This window comes from Nipponia nippon, unplaced genomic scaffold (genome assembly GCF_047370975.1).
Source record: "Nipponia nippon isolate SJK-2023a ecotype South Korea unplaced genomic scaffold, ASM4737097v1 scaffold_2, whole genome shotgun sequence".
Taxonomy (NCBI): domain Eukaryota; kingdom Metazoa; phylum Chordata; class Aves; order Pelecaniformes; family Threskiornithidae; genus Nipponia; species Nipponia nippon.
Window position 1 is genome coordinate 56,099,693 of NW_028262336.1, and position 16,983 is coordinate 56,116,675.

At 42.1% G+C, this 16,983-nt stretch overlaps 1 protein-coding gene across 3 annotated transcripts in view; it reads left to right on the forward strand.

Annotated features, from left to right (window-relative positions):
• DHRSX (dehydrogenase/reductase X-linked) overlaps positions 1-16,983 on the forward strand; it is a 168,835-nt gene that overhangs the window by 130,008 nt on the left and 21,844 nt on the right. For all 3 annotated transcript variants that reach the window (XM_087757176.1, XM_087757178.1, XM_087757179.1), the window contains one exon: positions 8,189-8,396. In XM_087757176.1, coding sequence (XP_087613302.1) covers positions 8,189-8,396 — 208 coding nt within the window. The remainder of the gene's footprint in view (positions 1-8,188; positions 8,397-16,983) is intronic.

A 16,983-nucleotide genomic window follows, 5' to 3' on the forward strand; every position in this document is an offset into this window, starting at 1 on the left:
TGTGTACATTCAAGCCATGTTTCTCCTGGTAAGACAGACCAGTCCTTCAGCGTGTTGAACATTTGCACTTGCAGAACACATTCAGTGCTTCTTCAACTCCAAGGCAGCACAGTGGGTTCAGCCCATCACAGAATGAAACCTTACATTATCTTCACATATACACCAACACATTTCATGTAGTCTACTGAAAATCTGCTAACCACATTAGGTGAACTGTGCTGGATTTGAAATGGCAGCACTTTATTATGCATAACCAGACCCTACAGTTCCCTCTCAGTCCTAGAACAAAAAGCCCAGAATCTGCAGCTGGTCTGGAAAAGTCTACACCAGTTTTTAAATTATTTTATGGAAACAGAAATAAGATTTGGGATTGTTCAAGTTATTACTGGGCCATTTTATGGCCCTACATGCGTTCTGGTGAAAGAAACCATAGGACCCATTGCTTCCTTCAACTTAAAACTCTACTGGAGGAGAGCTAGGAAGCTTTCCACAAGTGGGTACAGAGTGCCTCAGAGCTCTTCTTGATATAATCCAGAGATAAGCTTAAAAGATATGTGACAATCTTCAATAACCTGAGATCCAGATTATCCAAGAGATGATATTAAAAGGTATGTGGCAGTGATGTTTCCCCATCACTCAAAAGGGTCATGAGGACACAGAGTGTAGGTCTTGGAGCCTTGATCTGTTTCTTGGCTGCAGCAATGCAAAACCTTGCTTGCTTCTATTTATTTACTCATTCATTTGTTTGATGGAGATTTTTAATTGAATGAAGGGATACCATTATGCTCAAATGCCACTTCAAACATTAGCAAGTACTTAACACTGCATCATATGAACTGACTGTAGAAAAATGATGCTTCAGAACAGGCAATTTATATCGTTCTTTATAAAGAGATATATTTTCTGGGAGAATGGAATTACAGTAATTACAACTTGAACTTGCCGCCAATATTTAAAATCAATGAAAACATTTGAAATTAACACCAGTTGTAAGCAAACAGAAAAATTAGACTTTTTTTAAGATACTGATTCTGGTGAGACTTTGAGAAGACCAGCCTTTGAGTCCGTGTTTCATACACTTGAGAGCTGTGCTGAGCACACAGCAATGGAGCTGCACACAGCAAGGCAATCAGTAGAGCAGGAGGGCTCTTGACATCTCACCTGCTGCCATTAGGAGGAGGGATCAGCCAAATGAAAAATGATGCGTTGATTCCATCTGGATGACACTAATGCCCAGGATGACAAGCCCCTGCTTATTTTGCCTTTCATAAATATTTCTATAATAAAAACGTTCCAGGTTCCTTCACTAAATGTAGTCCTCCAAAGACAGTAAGTTATTTTTTGTTCACTCTGCATTTCCTACAAGCCCTAAGAAGGGGCTAGTCACTGAATGCTATCTATTTATACAGTGAAGTGCTGAAAGTTGGGAAGCATGGCTTTAAAAATACCCACAATCCAGCTTCCAGCTTGTGGCTGCTACTGAACTGTGGATTAAGCACAAAACAGGAGTCCAGTGACTTGTAGACAAGTCAGCTACTGCTAGTGAGACCATCACCAACAATGCAGAGAGAGAGAGAATCTCCCAGCTCTAAGCCTCCACCATTATGCTTATCCTCTAATTTTAAGAAGAAAAATGCTATTTTACCACTGTTGAAAGATTTCAGAGAAAGCCTGGTTTTGACCAGAGTTGTGTGTGAGCGGCACATGGCATTGAGGGGCTCACTGCAGGGGGAGGCTCCGGACATGGTTGGTCTTTGTCTGTGGGTTGGAGCTAAAGGGCAAAGTGGGCTGCTCTGAAAGTGCCACCTGCCTCTGGCTGCTTAAGCAACCCTGGTGCGACCAGCTAGGATGTGACGGGTTTGCTTTTCAGCTTGTGTAGAACCACCAATTTTATTTATCAGTCTTGTAGCCTTCCTTTCCAATGTGTCCATCACAGGGTCATGAGGGTGCTTCAGGAGTCCCTAATGCCTGAGTCCTTATTCACTCAAATTACAGCTACCAGTGCATTCAAGTTCAAATACACAGGGGTATGCTAAGGCCACCTTGACTGTTATATGTATATTTTTTTTTTAAGGCTACATATCAAGTATATGAAGGAAATGTACATGAAGAAGTGTAGTTATTCAGTGAACACCCAAAGTGCCCAGGCATGTGTATGAAATGGGTGACTATGCGGTAGCCTATAGTAGTAGTTGGTAACAGGACAGCTACCGCACAGAACTATGATAAAATCTGAGTAAGCAGCTACATTAACACTTTAGATTTTAGTTTTGTTTTACTAATGCATATGCTTGTTTCTTTAAATTGGCACTTTCCAGTGTACACTTTTCAGAATGCGCATATCCTAATTTCTACAACTCTATCTTTTTTCCATCTCTGTATTTCCCCCCCCCCCCTTTTTTTTTTTGTATTGAGGGAAGATCACAATTGATGAGACTCAGCAAATGTTTTCATGGGATAAATATATGTAGTACTGTCAGGAAGTCTGCTTAAATCTAATAAGCAATATTTGGGATTCAGGCTTTGGTTTGTCATAGAAAGACAGAAAGAAACTGATTATGCTAACCAGAAAAGACATACCTATATTCTGCAATATATTTCTGTAGCTGCTTCAAAATAAACTGCAAAATCTATCAAAAATCTTGAAAAATCTTGTGCCGCATTCCCTGGAGAAAGAAAATTTAAGATTGTAAAAGCTTCATGAGTGTTTAATAATAGTCTTTTATATTCTTGACTAAGCAATGGTGATGATGCATTGCAAGATTAATACATAAATCATTAGGAAACTTTAGTCATTTTAATACAGCAAGTCTGTGTTTTGCTTAATTCACTGATTCATCCTAAGGCATATATTGAAATTTTGTGTGGCCTTTCATTAAAAACCCCAGCATGTCACCCACGTTTTGCATCACTTGTTTTTTAATGGAGCACATAGCAATTGGGCTGTTCTGCAGTTTGATCTTGGCGCACTCTGCCCTCCAGGCAAATTAACACGCTGGAAATTGGGGAGCGTGGCGCTGGGTGAGGGGAGGATGACATGTGCGAGGCAAGTGCGGTGTGAAAGAGGTCCACGTCAGGAAAACTTCACTGCTAGCACCAGCTAGGTTAAATGTAGCTGTGTGTCGGTCAGTACAGTCACAGGTCCTCTGAGCCTTTTGTTGAAGCAAGATGTGGTGGGGAAGGGAAAGGGTGCTGTCACTGCACCCTTCTTTCAGTGGGTCTGTATCGGCTTCCTCCACATGTGTGCATAATGCAAAAGCAACCACTCGTTAGTGAAAGAGAAAAAGCCGAGAGCAGCACGAGAGCCTGTGCACAGGAGGTGTGGAGGAAGTGGTCTATGCCGAGCAGCACTTTTGTTTCCCCTGTTGCTCAGTGGGTACCCTGAGCTGACTTAATGCTCTTCACTAAACATGGTATCCCCGGACGTAAATGGGAAACCTCTGCTTAGCACAGACCAGCTAAAGCCAGACAGAAAAGAAACCAGAGTAAGAGTGGCTGCCAAGGGAAGTGCTTACCATGGATCCCATTTTCAAACTTGGATAGCAGCTGAGTCCATATTTAAACACCTAATTAGCCACTGCAGGCTCCGATTTGAAATTTGGCTTCTCATTACTTTTTACAAATACATTGCCCTAGCATGCTAGGGAGACTGCTGCTGGAGACAGCACCATGAAGATGAATGGTAAAATCAGCTTCTGGTGAAAAAGAAAAAAAAAATCATAATAATAAAAAATCGGCAAACCTGAAGGCAGTCGCTCATGCCACAATTGAATACTTGCTTATTTTCTTTTGGGAAAAATACAAAACAATCCCTTTCTTTTCTCCTCCCTAATTTTTGTAATGACAGTTCAAACTTGTCAGTCTATGTTGCAAAAAATCTTAACCCAAAAATAAGAATTTCTGCTAAAAATTAATTGAACACAAAATGCATAGCCTGCCTTATCCTGATCCTTTATTCATCAGTACAGAATCAATAAAACATTATTTTAAAAGGCAGAAGAAGGTCTTGTATATTGCTGCTCTCTTGGCCAGATTTCAAAGCAGCTAATTAAATCCTGTCTGCCTTAACTCCTCCTGTAGTTTCTATTTAGTGAGTTGTGCATTGCCCTGCTTTATCAGCACTGACTTGGCAGAATGCCCTAGGGGGGCATCCCCCATGGGAGACTGTTTTCTGTGGTAGGAAGAGTGGTCCACAGAGAGCCCCACTCAAAAGAGCGGGTGGGCATGAACTTCTCCAAGCTACTGATGCCAGGCACGCTGCTCCTTCCCACTGGACTTCTTCCCACGAAGTCCTTGCTCCACTTTTCCTAGCTGCTGACTGTGCACAGGCTTGCCATACCACAGCACGTGTTGTCTGGCATAGCTCGAGCCTGGTGGGCAGCATTTATTAGGACGGATCGCTGGGCAGTCGAACGCTCGTACCTCCTAGCTCTCTATCCGAATGCCCAGCGTGCGTATATACCACTGGGAGCTGGGAGCTACCAGTCTTTTGCCTGGCTGGCCACCCAGTTCGGAGGTAGAGTTTCCCTGCTTGAAAGTCTGCCTGCTTTGCTGTGAAGCATCGATACCCTGTGTCCTCAGGGGTCCGAGTGTCACGGGCACCCCACGTGCACTGGTGCACCAGCACAGTTCGCTGGTAAGCTGTGTTCTGCTTTGGGCTGTGCTTCAGTTGGCCTCTTGTATGCACTTTCATTTTAGAATGCTTTTAGAGCCTTCAGAAAATGAAAGCAAAGTGGAAATGCGTAATGTCAATATTATTATTTTATTTAGTGTACAATTATAGTTTCATTCAGTGTAGAAAATGTACATACAGGCATAAAGTGCCAAGAGAGGCTAGATTTAGATGCATAGGCTTTAAAGCCAGCTAATACCATGTGTAAGAAGAATACATTTTATGGTTTTAAACTGAAAGAGGGTAGACTTAGATTGGACATAAGGAAGACATTTTTTACGATGAGGGTGGTGAGGCACTGGAACAGGTTGCCCAGAGAAGTTGTGGATACCCCGTCATTGAAAGTGTTCAAGGCCAGATTGGATGGGGCTTTGAGCAACCTGATCTAGTGAAAGATGTCCCTGCTCATGGCAGGGGGATTGGACTAGATGATCTTTAAAAGTGCCTTCCAACCCAAACCATTCTGTGATTCTACATGTATGTGCATGGGAGATGCAATTGTGGTACACGTACAGGAGCCTACATGCTCCTATTTTTCTGATACATGAAGTCAAGACCAGATGTAATGAAATCAAGGAACCAATGTTGATTTTTTTTTCCCAGCATAACATTTAAACGTGAACCTAATAAGACAATGTCTAACAAACAAAACAGTTGTTCAATGAAAATCCTTGTCAGTTCTGTGTCACAGGTTATTCCTCTGTCTTACGTAGTCCATTGATGTCAGATTCCTGGAAAGCAAAAAGCACACACAGAGAAAATGGGAAGAGAGGAGGTAATCATTGCAGGGGTTCTGCCTAAAGTGTCTGCTCTGTATATCCAATTTTATATCCTTCATATCTATAGTATGTTATTGAAGTCTGATTCCCTGCTGCCTTGCAAATCATTTGCATCTCTGCACTGTGATATAAAAGGCTTCCTCGCTGATTGGATAGCTTTTTATATCTTCTCAGCACTCATGTTTCTCTGACATAGATACCTATGCAAAGTACAAGGCTTTTGAGGATCCGGCCCTTGTAGTTCATGCTTCATTGCCACAAGGTAAGTCAAAACAGCACTCGTGCGAAATGTGGGAATGGGAAGTCATGGGGAGCGTTCACCATCCTCCTGCCTGGCATCTGAAGGTTACTGAAGGCCAGACTAGACCCAGGCAGAACAAGTCAGAGTAGTCCCCAGCCCTGCTTCCCTGTGAGCCGCTTGCCAGACAAGATCACTCTAATTCAACTCGGGAAGCTTGTCCCGTGCCCCAGCTTGCATTCTCCACCGGTGGGGGAATGGTGGCACCGATGGAGAAGTGCCAGGCTTGGCTGCCAGCTGGCTGCCGGAGGCGGCTTCGGATAAGTACTTCTTCCCATGGGTGGTGTGAGCTCTGCCCTGCACGGCTGCGCAAGCGAAGCTCATAGCGGCTGAGGATCTGGTCCTTCAAGTTAAAAGGGTTGAAATATGCATGAAGCATAAGGTGACATTTTGAGTGTCTCAGATCAGAGCACGGACGTTACTGAATTTAAAATGTAACTGCAATTTCCTGACTAATGCCAAGTCACTTTTATATTCATGCAGTGATTGTTCTTTATTCTTAAAATAGCCCATTTTACCCTGAGGTGCAGGTGATATCTTTATGATGATGGAGCTACGTTATCCAGCACGTTACAGCTCAGACCGTTGTTTGATGCAAGAGCTGTTAATGATCAGCTGTCCTTTTTTATTATCTCTCAATTTATATAATGCTTTTGTAGCCTGTTTGTTTGTGATTTGCTTGAACAGGAATAGAGCACGGGAAAAAAAAAAGCAGAAAAAAAAAAGAGAGGCACTGGAGAGTCAGCGCTGTTGTCTTTTGCTTCCTGTAGCTGAGCTGTACAATTTACCATTGTGTCTCCAAGTTTCTGAGTCCATTCAGATAACATGAACAGTTAAATTGCTTCAGTAGCCTTATACCTCTGCAGAGAGTCAGCCTGTTTGCTGCCATCCGGGGCTTTCTGCAGAGAAGTGTACAGGATATTATAAATAAGGTTTTCAACAAGAATGAGATAACAAAAAGAACTCTGAGACATATTTGCTATTCATTCAAAATAAAAACCTTGCATGTAGTAGCGACCACAGAAAACCGAAGGCAGGCTTTTCAGCAGAGTAGGAACATCCCCAGCTCGGGTGTTTGCTTCACTAAGGGTGAAGGCGTAGAGGATGGAGCTGTAGCTGTGGCTGTCACAGAGGCAGGACAACTACGGGGAAGGAGAGGGCTGGGAAAGAGAGATCTGCTCCTGAGTGGGTGCCCCTCTATCTCCCTCCACCAGCAGTAGCTGCCGCCCCTGGGACCCTAACCCCTGGCTCCACACCGGCGGCAACAGCAAGCAGCACCGCTTCCCCAGGCTCTGGCAGAGGCAAAGGGGATCAGAACCAAAGCTGTTTTGCTGCCCCCGGAGCCTGTTGCTTTAGGCTCCTGCCTGCTTTGCCTATGAGCTGTCTGTAGTGCCAAGAATTACCTTTGGTTCTGCTAAGCACAAAAAAGGTTAGATGAGAGGCTGTAGTAATTACAAGAGTGAATTGTCGTGGCATAGGACTTTGTGGAAGTGATGCTGAGGCCCCAGTCGGGAGGAGCATTTTAAGCGACATACCTGCTAATTTTCCTGGAACTAACCTGCTTATTTAGAAAAAAAATACTGCTGCCTGCATGCAGTGAAACCCAACTAATCAGCAGTTCCTAGAAAGTTTGACTTGAAAGAAAGGCAGATTCAGCATCCAGATGAGGGAGGTGCACAGGAGTCTCAACAGGTAATGTTTTGCCGTAACTCCCAGTATTTGTGTGCCTTCATCGCACCTCCTGTTCGGCACAGACCCAGCCAGCCGTCTTTGCTCTAAACACTGTATATGGCATAACTGTGGTTACACTTGCAGCCGTTCTCCTTGCCCCATCTTTTTATCCCTCTCTTTAGCTGTGCATAATCCGGTGTGTCACTGGGGCAGGTGCAACAATTGCCTTACTCATCTGTACTCTGCCCAACACAGGGGCCTTCGTCAGAAACTGGTAGGTCCTGCTGCAATACAAATAGTAATAACCAGGAGTAGTATGATCAGGCACAGATTTACTGGGTGGGAACAGGGTATGTATGTGTGGGAAGAGGGTAAGTATGTGTGGGAAGAGGGTATGTATGTGTGGGAAGAGGGCAGTGAGGAAGGGGAGAGTAGTTTGACGACCTCTAGGTGATGACATCCTGGAGACTGGTGCCTCAGCATTTCTAGTTTAAATAGATTGACATAGAGATTCTGGCAGGTACCATGTAATTTTATTTTAATTTTTTTCCCCACCATAAATCAGACTTGGTGTCTGAGGGAATAATCACCAGAACTCCAGCAAACAACACACCTGCCAGTGATAAGCTGTTTCTTCTGATGACTCAATGTATAGCTGTTTGTTTGCTGGATATTGCAAAATGCAGTACATTTGATGTTTATGCAATTCTGTTTTCCTTCTGATTATTTTTATGTGCATCTCCCTCTCTCTTTCTCTCCTGTATACAGATGTTCGTATTCGCCCCATGGAGCCTATGCCCAAAGCAAACTTGCCCTTGTGTTATTTACCTATCGACTACAGCATCTTCTGACTGCAAATGGAAGCCATGTGACTGCTAATGTAGTAGACCCTGGAGTAGTGAATACTGAGCTCTACAAGCATGTCTTTTGGGTTGTAAAAGTGGTCAAATGGATGACAGCCTGGCTATTTTTCAAGGTATGCAACTTTTTAAATCACTTTGTTGCCATGCCCCTACATTGTGAGACCTGTAGTCAGCATGGAGCTGAAGGTGTTTCAGAGTTTACCATAATGTATGGTATTTATTGCATTTCTCTGTGTTGATGAGAGGTACAAAATTGATAAAGACGGGCCTTCCCCAGAACAAACACTTATTTTAAATGGAGGGAGCGAGCTCTTACAGCAAGGGAAGGGAATGCCTTTCACTGTCTGTGCACATGCACTGGTTATCTCTGCTCTGATCTATCTGTGTGCCTTTGTGCATGCATGTGGGCAGATCATCCTAACACGGAGCCAGAATATGCAAAGTGTTCCTCGGAAATGTCTTGTACGTCCTCTTAATGAGAAGCAGACATGATCTGGCACCGTATACACGTATGCAACGTATTATAGAGAAGAGGGCAAAGGGCAGAAGGAAGCTGTACAAAAATGGTGGTGGGAAGTGGCCATACTCCAGGCTGTGCGGGTCCAGACACTCGTGCTCTGGGAGGTGGGACAATTTTCATTTAGCTTTTTCATCCTAACACATGCTTGTAATGGTACGTGATCTTCTATTATCTATTCCTGGTCTGCATTAGGAAATTTAAAGCTGCTTGGTAAAACTCATCCAGAACTGGGGCAGACCCAGTTACAGTCAACTTTAGTAACATTTTGTAGTTGTGTAAGTAGATCAATCTGAAATCAGTTTATCTGCGTAGGTGCAATCTCCTCATGCGGACAAGCCTTAGGAGGACTTGTGATGAGAAAATGTACTGCTTATAACTCTTTCAGAAAGTAGTTTTGGATTAAGTGAAAGGAACCTGATTCCATTAGAGAAAATTAAATGTCCTAATTAAAACGAAGTATTTTAGATCAAGGGGCATGTCCCACAAAGCAAATTAATTTTAAACTTTGATATGGAAATATCACTAGCTTTAATTTTAGAAATGAAACTGCAGGCTGGAAGAGTAGCTGTAAAATAAGATGCAAACAAATAAACCCCTATTTAAAAAAATTAATAGTATCTTCTGAGTACACCTTGAATATTGCAATAAAATTGTAATAGGAACGTTCATAATATGTAATGCATTCTTAAAGAAGCAGAATGCAGCTTTGCCAGAACGTATATATTAAACTTGTTTTGCCTCTTGTGATTGCCATTTTAAATATCAGTCTTGGGTGGTGGTGTTTTTTCATTGGACTTACTTCACCTTGCTAACATAACAGTTTCATGTAAATGTTTAGGCTGTGCTCAGCATTTCCTCTAGAGACAAAAAATTCTGACAAAATTTCTGTGTCTGAGAATGAGAATTGAGTCTCTTGTTGTTTACAGCACGCAATCCCATTCAGTTTTATTGGTGTGCCCAGGGAGACATTTTTGTATTACGCTGATCATGTTTAGACACTGAATGGGATGTCACTGAACACACATAAAATGAGTTTGGATTTATCACAAGTGGGAGTCTCATACTTACTTTGGATGAGATAGCACTCTAAAGGAATTCTGCCTTGCAACAGGTGAGGGACAGACATACTGACTTGCGTGGAAGTGAGGTGTGTGTAATGCCCGAAAAGCAAAGGCATCAATTGCTTTTTGAGTCAGAATAACTTCAAGTATGGATAACTGAATGCTTCAGTTATCGAGGCTGAGATTTTCACATTTTTGTATAACACTTGGTGTGTTTTTCCTTTAAGCCGAAGGAGAGGCAAACTCTTACTATCACTCTTCCCGTCCTCCCTTAGACTTCTAAGTTACAGCTCTGACTTCTGCTCTTTGCTTATTGCTGAAGACATGTTTATGTATTCGGGATTGACTTTGCCTTCCTTTCTCACATTCAGGAGCACTTCATCACATAGGTATGCCCTGTTCAGCTCCAGCAGAACTGCATCACAAGGCGATGTTTAGCTCCATGGCAAGCTCGCGTTGAAAGCCTGCCTGGCAATTTCAATAGCACTGTACCGAGTGCCATAGTATCCAGCATTCAAGCTTGCGTGGGCCTTGTGTTGGTCTCGTACACTAGAGTAAATTTCCCCTAAGAAAAGTAAGAAAATAAGTACAAGAAAATTTGGTTGTCTGATTATTAACTGATAGTTGGTATTATGGATTTCTTCTCCCCTGGAATTTCATTCCTGAGTGCACACATATGAATCTTCCTTCTAGGATTATGGCAGTAATGCAGTGAAAATGAGGTGATAGCTCTCTAATCATATTGGCTCAACTAACTTTTATCACCCTGAAGTATTCCGGAGCGGTTTCTAAACGCATGCAGGAAATTGCTTCACCCACTGCAACCTGGCGCTCGTGAGAGCCAACACAGCCCAGATAGCTCCAGTGAGGAAATGCATCACGGATTTATCACATCACATTCCCTCAGGAGATAGTCAACATGTTGTTTGATTTAATTTCAAAATATTGTGGCAGAGCCTCCAGTACCTCTAAATGCATTTCCACCAGCATTGGTCCCAGTTGCATTCAAGTCAAATACTTCCCAGGGCTTGCAGCCTGGCCCACACTCTCACTGGGCTGCTCATATTTGAGGTGACTCAGTGTTGCAGACAAGGCTGTCGGCTCAGGATCCACCTCAGCTGCCTCAAGATATTTAGGTACTTAAGCAAATAAAGCTACAGTCTCGTAAATAGGCCATGATATGTACATGTAATTTACTCAAAGTATTAACAGCTTGAGTTTCTCAGAACTGTGAAACATTGTCTTCTGATCTTCGTACGTAGCTCAGTAAAAATCTCTGCCAAATCAATTTGGGGTTTTTTTCCCCAACAAGCTGTGGTGAGAGACACCCCTGTAGAAATAAGATGATAGACCAAGCTAAAGGAGACAATGACAGTCATAAAAATTGTGAAACAAATGCCTGCCCTTTAGAAGTGATGGTTTCATTCTTTCTCAGCTCGATTCTTTCTCAGGAAAGTTATTGTCTGCTGTGATACTTGTTCTTTAAATTTCTGTTTTGCAAATGTTTTCTCTACATTTTTAATAAACAGGGATTGCACCTGTCACACGCAAGAGAGAAATTATGTTTATTCCTAAAAAAAAAACAAACCCTGATTTCTACTCCTATGAATTCTCAGTAAATAAAAGCTGACGAGCTGTCACAGTTCTCTGCAGAGTGTGGTGAAATATGTTATCCCATAGGAGTTTTTAGCATAAAGTGATCTTCTTTTTGAGGACATAAAGTCCAAACTAGTAAACAATAACTAATTAATAAGCTATTAATAGCCTAAAAAGTCATTGGTCGGGCATCAAATTGCGATTTAGCCAACTGTGCAACACACCGGTTTTAGTGATGGGTGCTGTCCAAGCTGGAAGCTGGGAAGGTACCATTTCCCTCTCAAGTATTTCTGCTTCTGCTACAGATACTGAATATTCATTCTTAAGCCAGATGGCCTCTGCTTGTGATGCAATTAAAATACCTTAGAGCAAAATATGTTGACTCTCATTAATGTCCAATGGTAGGGATTGTTCTGCTTCCTATGACTTCATTATGCCATCGAGGTAGAGACATTTCCTGCATAGCAGCGCTGTAAACTTCCCCCAAACCTTCTTTATGACAAGCTGGGTGAAGGTGTCATTATCAGATACAGAGTATTTGGTCCTTTCAGCTGCCTCAGATGGGTATTTAGGAAGGCATTGTGGAAGGAAGACTGCACATCAGATCTTGTCTCAGCAGTCATTTCCAAAGACATAGTGCCATGTAAGTGATTATTGACTGACAAACTGAAAATGAGTAGGATTACTGACCCTGCCAGCCTGTAAAAGTGAAGGGAAAGGCTTCAGGAATACAGGCTAGAAATCAGCCAATACAAACTAGTTAATTTTTTTCATCTGTCAAAATAGGCTTAACTTTAGTGTAATTTTCCTATAACATTTTTAAAGAAATGCTTCCAGTCTGTAAATGCTGCTAGAAAACAAGATCTAAAGAACCTGGATTCATCATTCATGCCAGAGGACATAGTCATGCAGGTCTTATGGTAGCATTTCTTATTCAAAATGTCCATTTGGCACTGTAAATGTAGCAAATTCATTTCATCCTCCCCCCCGAGGTGTCAGAAGACAAACACATCACCACACAATAACGCCAGCTGTACAGAACGAGAATAATTAAATTCTACAGCTGAAAGCAGCAATTCATCAGCATCAACATCTTCAGTCCATGTGAGTATGTGGTCCTCACATAAAGCTAGTCTGGAATTTTTTCACAAAATGAAAACTCCTTGCAGGAACATGTCATTTGCGGTTAATTTTTACAAAAGGCTTTTCAGATCAGAAATGGGATTCTGGTCAAAATCAGAGAGAAGCAAACGGCCTACTTGATCCCAATAACTCTGATCTTTAAACAGGTCCCACTTTTGTACACATTGGTACAGGGGTTTAGGCTTCAGAGCCATAGGGCTTCTTTTTTTTCCATGTAATAAATATTTGCTTATTCATACAGCCATAGGAAAATTCTAGAGGGAAAGATGGAGGGACCCACCTGAGAAGGATAATGAGCAATCCACCTTCGGGTACCAAATCCTGATGATCTGGGTATTTTTCTTGGATGCGAATCCCTGGGCTTGGGTAGGCACCCAGGTTCTGCCTGTTACGGGGTATGCGGATGCAGCTTGGCTGCTTCATTTGTTCTAACTGCTAAATAAGAAGGCTTTGGAGCATGGAGTGTTTTGTGTCTGTACTAATTAGGATTAGACCCCTCTAAAGGAGGCTGACTCGAGGTGCACACCTATATAGCATTGGACCCTGATCTCCACTGAACCTGTTGTTCCCCTGCAGTCCCAAGATATCGTTATTTTTGTGTGCGTTTTCTCAGGTCTATGTAGCTGAAATGTTTATTGCAAAAAACACGTTGAGAGTTGCTGGAGAATGTTTTGATGGCAGGAAAGTGAAGGATTTGTGTTGCGTACCTTGGTGTATGGCACACAAACGGGTAAGGATGCTGTACGGGACAGCACAAAACAGGTGCGATTGTGTTGGAGTGCATCAGAGGGAGTCATGGCTGTTGAAGTTCTTGTTTATAATTCTTATTTGGAGCAGCTGCTGGCGTGATCTATCCCCAAACCACACCCAGGCTTCCTCTTGGAGGGTGCTAGTTGGAACAGGCCAAAACACAGCCATGGAGCAAGCGAAAAATGAAGCAGTGTGCACAGGCAGAGAGATCCATCTTGCATCCTGTCCCACAGTTTTAGTTGTGTGGTTAAAAAGAGAAGAGCATCCCTTTTTTTTTTTCCTGACAGTGTGAAATGGGAAGACTATGTTCCATCTTTCAAAAGTGTTCACAGGCCAGGAAAACTGTCTCCATGTCTAACTCTGCCTGCAGGATTGACCCTTTTTAGCCTGGAAAATGGTCTAAAGAAACACAGGTTAAGCCTACACTACGTGTTATGTAAAAATCTATGCTTGCCCTATATGAAACTGTTTTGGAGTGAAACTTCTGGACTGGTAAACGACTGAAATGTTGTGATATCATTTGACTGGCAGGTCAGAAGCATACTGAAAATGGGTATTCGTACTGTGTAAGAAAGGGTTTATCCCTAATTCCTGTGTGGTAGAGGATTGTTGATTTAACCTGACAGCTCAGGCAGATTCTTTCATTCTATCTGAAAGAAATTAAATTTGTATTCAAGAGAGTGAAAAAACAGTATCTGTATTGCTGTAATGGGGAGAGAGTAAGTAAACAGTGAAGAAATCGTGAAAATCTATGAGCCTAACCAGTGTTAGCACATCAGCACATACTGTCTGGTAATCTGTAACTATTTTCATATTCAGAAGCCCCAGAGTTAGTTAGGAAAGACATTTTCCATCAATCAATTTATTCCTTGCTAATATTTCTCGGCAGTACTTTCCCATGTATTTGGTTAATACCTTTGTTAATCTATTTCCAGACTTTTTAAAAATGGAAAAAAACCACAAAACAGAAAGATAACTTGCTGTGGACAAAAAACCTGCTAGGGACTCAGTACTGATTCCTGTCATTTTAAAATGAGGTAACCACAATGCCTCTAAGGTAAAGGTCTCAAAAAAGAGGTTGAAAGGTTGGGAAATTAGAGAAAATCTTGACATTTCAACCAGACCATTAGCCTTTCACTTTCAATCTGTAATCTTTATAGTTAGGGGTTCTAGCATCACACCACTGTAATTCTCCCTCATGCACCTGGCAAGTTCTACCTCCATCACCACGTAATTAAAATTCCATTTTCTTTTGGTCAGCTAATACAACACTGTTGGAAACTTGAACCCACTCGCAGCAGAATACAGGGCAGCAACTAATCTTTCTCATCAGACTCTCTCTCAGATACCTCTTTGAGAGAAAGAGCAAGAGAGGGAGGGGACCTCCCCAACCCCACTGAAAAGACCCATTCAGCAAAGGTAGGAACAGGAGTTACAGGTGGTTTCTCTCTTCCATGTGAAAGAGCCATAACACTGAGTTAAGGAGAAAGACCACCGGCTTCCCTTGGAAAATCCTGCTACCAAGCTTGTGGGCGAGTAGCAGTTTGGAATTAGATCACTAAAATAAGGAGAGGCAGAGGAGGAGGTTGTGGGAGTGCATACACACACACATACACACACATATACACACACACACACACGGACATTTTGCCGCCAGGTGTGGTGTGTATTATAGATCAGTTAATATTTTTCTGGGGATGACCTACCTAAATTCATTATTGTTTTGCTACTTGTGACTAATGCATTCATAACAAAACTATGCTGATAAAATTTATATTGCAGAGCCCCATCACCTAAAGCCCCTACTCACTACAGAAAAATTAATTTTAGGAGGTTTTGGAGATTTACAGGCACTCCTTTCCCCCTTCCTGAATGTGACAGTCCTTAATGTGCCAGTAATCCAAGGAGACTGAAAAACCTTTCAGTGCAAAGTAAGGAAACTCTTCCGTGAACAACATAGCCACAATTTTTAATGGCTATCCTGAGCTTTCAAAGGTTGACAGAAAATGCCGGGTTCTTCCAAGAAGCTGAAAACATCCCCTTTTCTAGTGGTCTAAGGCATCTATGCCTGGAAGCCGCCTCTGACAGGTCTCCTAGTTGATAAATGAATGCCTGCATCAGAGCTGTTCATCCAGTGGTCTCCTCATGGCCACTGCTAGTACTGGATCTGTCTTTTCCTAAGATAAATGTCTACAGTTGGCCAGATGAATCAAGTCCTTCAAGTGCCAGTTTATCTCTGTGAATGACGAAGGGGTCCTCTGGTGACTAGCTCAGCTGTAGATGTCTGTGCTGTATAAAGGTATAAAGTTAGTTAAGATGAATCCCATCCCAAGGTACAGGACATTAAATTTGTGTTGGTTTAAAAACCAGTGATGCTAGTAAAGAACAGAAGTATGGTTTTGGATGTGCACAGGAGAGAGTAGGAACTGGAAAGGTGTGTTCACATATCTGGGGCACAAGTAATCTGTAATCAAGCTGTTTTTTCAAATGGCAGCTCTAAGGTGTTTGGAGTACCAGACCATTTCCCGTATAAGTGGGAAATGTGTTCGTGGGCGGCCACAGGTGAGGAAATCCCGGTTACTTATGAAATGTATTTCTCATATATGTTTACAATCCATCGTGTGGCTCCACTATTTATCACATAGATATTGCCATGTATTTAAATGGGTAGCTATGTGTACTCCCTGAATGTATTTATAATAGCCTAATGTATGTAACAAGAGAGAACCACAGAAAGCAAGCACCACCCACTGTTTGAGGAAAAACTGGAAACTGCAAATACATTTTTTAAAATAACAGGATCATCCAGGAACCAATTTGTGAGTTTTGAAAAGTTTCAATTCATAAGTCACTTGAATAACTCTGGCTTCAGTAATGACTATAGCAATTACGATTGTCAGCCCCAAACATTCGTGTTTGCATTTTAGAAAGGGTACCGAGATACTGCAAGACATAGTTCACATGGTTCATTTTGTTCTTATTATGTTCTCAGCTAAATACATGGGATTTGATGGATTTTAATAGGTAAACATAAGAAGGGAATTTGGTGCAGTGGCTCTAGCCGCCATTTTTCTAGAAGGAACTTGATCCTAGATATGGCACAAACACAAGTCATTAATACAATCTCTCCAGAGTTAGTGGTTTCTATACGTTATTACATATTTAAACATTGTCTTTAAACTGGGTCTGTGAGTCTCTTCAGGGCAAATGACCACATTTGGTTGTTGCCGTCTCGGTGCTGGAAAGGGGAAGTAACCACAGGAGTTATGTTACCATGCACCAGGCGTTCTGCGGGGAGTACAGAACATATGCAGAAGAGGATTTGGATGAAACCTGAGCAATGTGCAACAAAACAAGAATGAACTTGGACAGCTTATCAGGGATGGGATTTATAGGGGTATTTGTTTGGTCTCATCATGCTGACCTACTTTTCTGTCACCGGCATAGGAAGGAGATGCTGCTGCTGGTCCTAGGCTCAGGAACGGTCTAAAAAAATAAGAGTTGCTCCCAATGTCTCTTAATTGCTCATCAAAGTCTTGGAGCTAGCCACTGCCAACTTACAAGCTTAACTTACCATCTTATTAATAGTTTATCCAATTTAGTATATATGTTACTTTTTGAATGAATAGC